The 2,019-nt window shown below is 52.1% G+C and overlaps 1 protein-coding gene across 1 annotated transcript in view; it reads right to left on the reverse strand.

Annotated features, from left to right (window-relative positions):
* Positions 1–6: 6 nt before the first annotated feature.
* Positions 7–2,019, reverse strand: part of CCT7 (chaperonin containing TCP1, subunit 7 (eta)) — a gene marked incomplete at its 3' end in the record, with an annotated part of 10,303 nt that continues 8,290 nt past the window's right edge. Inside the window, exons 10-11 of the mRNA XM_009866353.1 lie at positions 1,303–1,509; positions 7–119 (exon numbers count right to left, since the gene is read on the reverse strand). Coding sequence (XP_009864655.1) covers positions 7–119; positions 1,303–1,509 — 320 coding nt within the window. The remainder of the gene's footprint in view (positions 120–1,302; positions 1,510–2,019) is intronic.

A 2,019-nucleotide genomic window follows, 5' to 3' on the forward strand; every position in this document is an offset into this window, starting at 1 on the left:
CCGCGCGGGGGGGCCGCCGTCAGCGCGTTGATGCGCACGATGGCCGGCTCCCAGACGCAGGCCTCAAAGTTATCGGCGATGTCCTCGTTGTTGACGTCCACACCGTACCACATGCCTCCCTGCGGGGAGAGAATCACAGAATCATTTAGGTTGGAAAAGACCTTTAAAATCATCAAGTCCAACTGTTAACCCGGCACTGCCAGTTCCACCACTAACCCCTGTCCCTGAGCACCACGTCTCTACGGCTTTGAAATCTCTCCAGGGGTGGGGACTCCATCACTGCCCTGGGCAGCCTGGGCCAGCGCTTGACAATCTTTTTCATTAAATTTTTCCTAATATCCAACCTAAGCCTCTCTGGCACAACTTGAGGCTGCTTCCTCTTGTCCTATCACTGGTTACTTGGGAGAAGAGACCGACCCTACCTCGCTACATCCTCCTGTCAGGCAGTTGGAGAGAGCAAGGTCTCCCCTCAGCCCCCTCTTCTCCAGGAGGGCAGAGGGTCTCGTTATCAGGCTGGATTTGGGGTCAGCGTGCTCGCGAGCAAACACACGCAAATGTTCAGGGAGAGGTAGAAACTGGCCCTTGCTGCGTGAAGGAAAACTATTGGAGGGGGACAAAAAGGAAGAAAAAAAATCCAAAAAACCCACAAATCCAAAAGGTTCTGTTTCAAAGTCTCTTAGAAGAGGAGGTGTGCTCCATTTCAGAAAAGCTGTAGAAGTCTTACAGGCTTCCGATCCACAGCTCGTTTTTGCAGCCGTCCACTTCTGGGTATTGCCCCTAAACCCCACAATCACCAACAGGATCAAACACAACCCCACGAAGAAGCGGCTGATCCCAAGGGAAGCCAAGGGAGAACCTCCAACCTCTTGGATTAGAGCTCCACAAGATCCGGAACGCTGGCGAGCAATCGGGACCTTCAGCCTGCAGCTCCTCTAGGTACCACGTGGCTCGGCCAACTTTGTACTCTAATTAACTTTAATGTTTAATATAGAAGCCTCCCTCCTGACAAATGATGCATTTTTAAAAAGCAAATCAAACCTCCCAGCTCTAGAAGTCACCCGACAGCTGCGATCAAAGGGGAAAAAAACCAGCTCATTTCCTTTTATAGAAACTTGCACCAAGCCCACACTTGATCTGAAAGCAAAACACGGCGTTGAATCAAAGAGGACACGAGTCTAACACGGGCTTGGCTGAATTAGCCCAGATCCATCAGGCTCAGGAAAAAAAATAAAAACAAAGAAATGACACAGACATACACCCAGGTTCTTCCCGGCAGCCCTGGGTTCAAAGGCGGGCACCCACCTGTGCGTGCTTGGCTCGGAGCTTGTTCAGGATGTTGGTGGCATCGAAGCCAGCGTTGTCACAGAGCTGGCGGGGAATGATCTCGAGGGCTTTAGCGTAAGCACCGATCAGCAGCTGCTGCTTGCCCGGAATGGTCCTGGAATAGTCCCGGAGGTATTTGGAAAGCTCCATCTCTATGGCACCACCGCCGGCAACAACCGAGTCGTTCTGGAAAAAAAAGGTGGAGAAAACCTGTTACTCTCGTTCCATGAAAAAGGAAAAATCTCATTTCTTACAAGTGCCACATGTTGGGGAAACACAGACACCCCAGGCCCAGAGGAGTCCGCAGGCCGGGCAGCTGCAAGCTCTGCTGGGAGCTTCAGAAACAGGCCAGGAACCTCCAGCTCCTCCTCGCTGCACACAGCGCAAAGGGGCGGCTGGGAGGGCTGGCAGAGCCACGGCTCCTGTGAGCCGGGCAAGATTCCCTTGTTTTTGTAAAGCGTTCAAAATGACAAATATTTGCAGCAGCATTTCGCAGCCATGTCCTGCTATTTCCCCTCATCCCGCTTCCCTGTTGTTCCCAGCAGGGCGATCAGGATGTTTTTTCTAAAAGCAAAACGGTTCCGAAAAATCTTGACGTGCTTCTTCCCATCCCCTCGGGGCACCGAGCCTCCGTTTTTAAGCAGAAAACAGGAGGTTAACGCGTTATTATGCGCAACCCAGAAACGCCTGCAGTCA

This window comes from Apaloderma vittatum, unplaced genomic scaffold (genome assembly GCF_000703405.1).
Source record: "Apaloderma vittatum isolate BGI_N311 unplaced genomic scaffold, ASM70340v1 scaffold13720, whole genome shotgun sequence".
In the NCBI taxonomy this organism is placed as follows: domain Eukaryota; kingdom Metazoa; phylum Chordata; class Aves; order Trogoniformes; family Trogonidae; genus Apaloderma; species Apaloderma vittatum.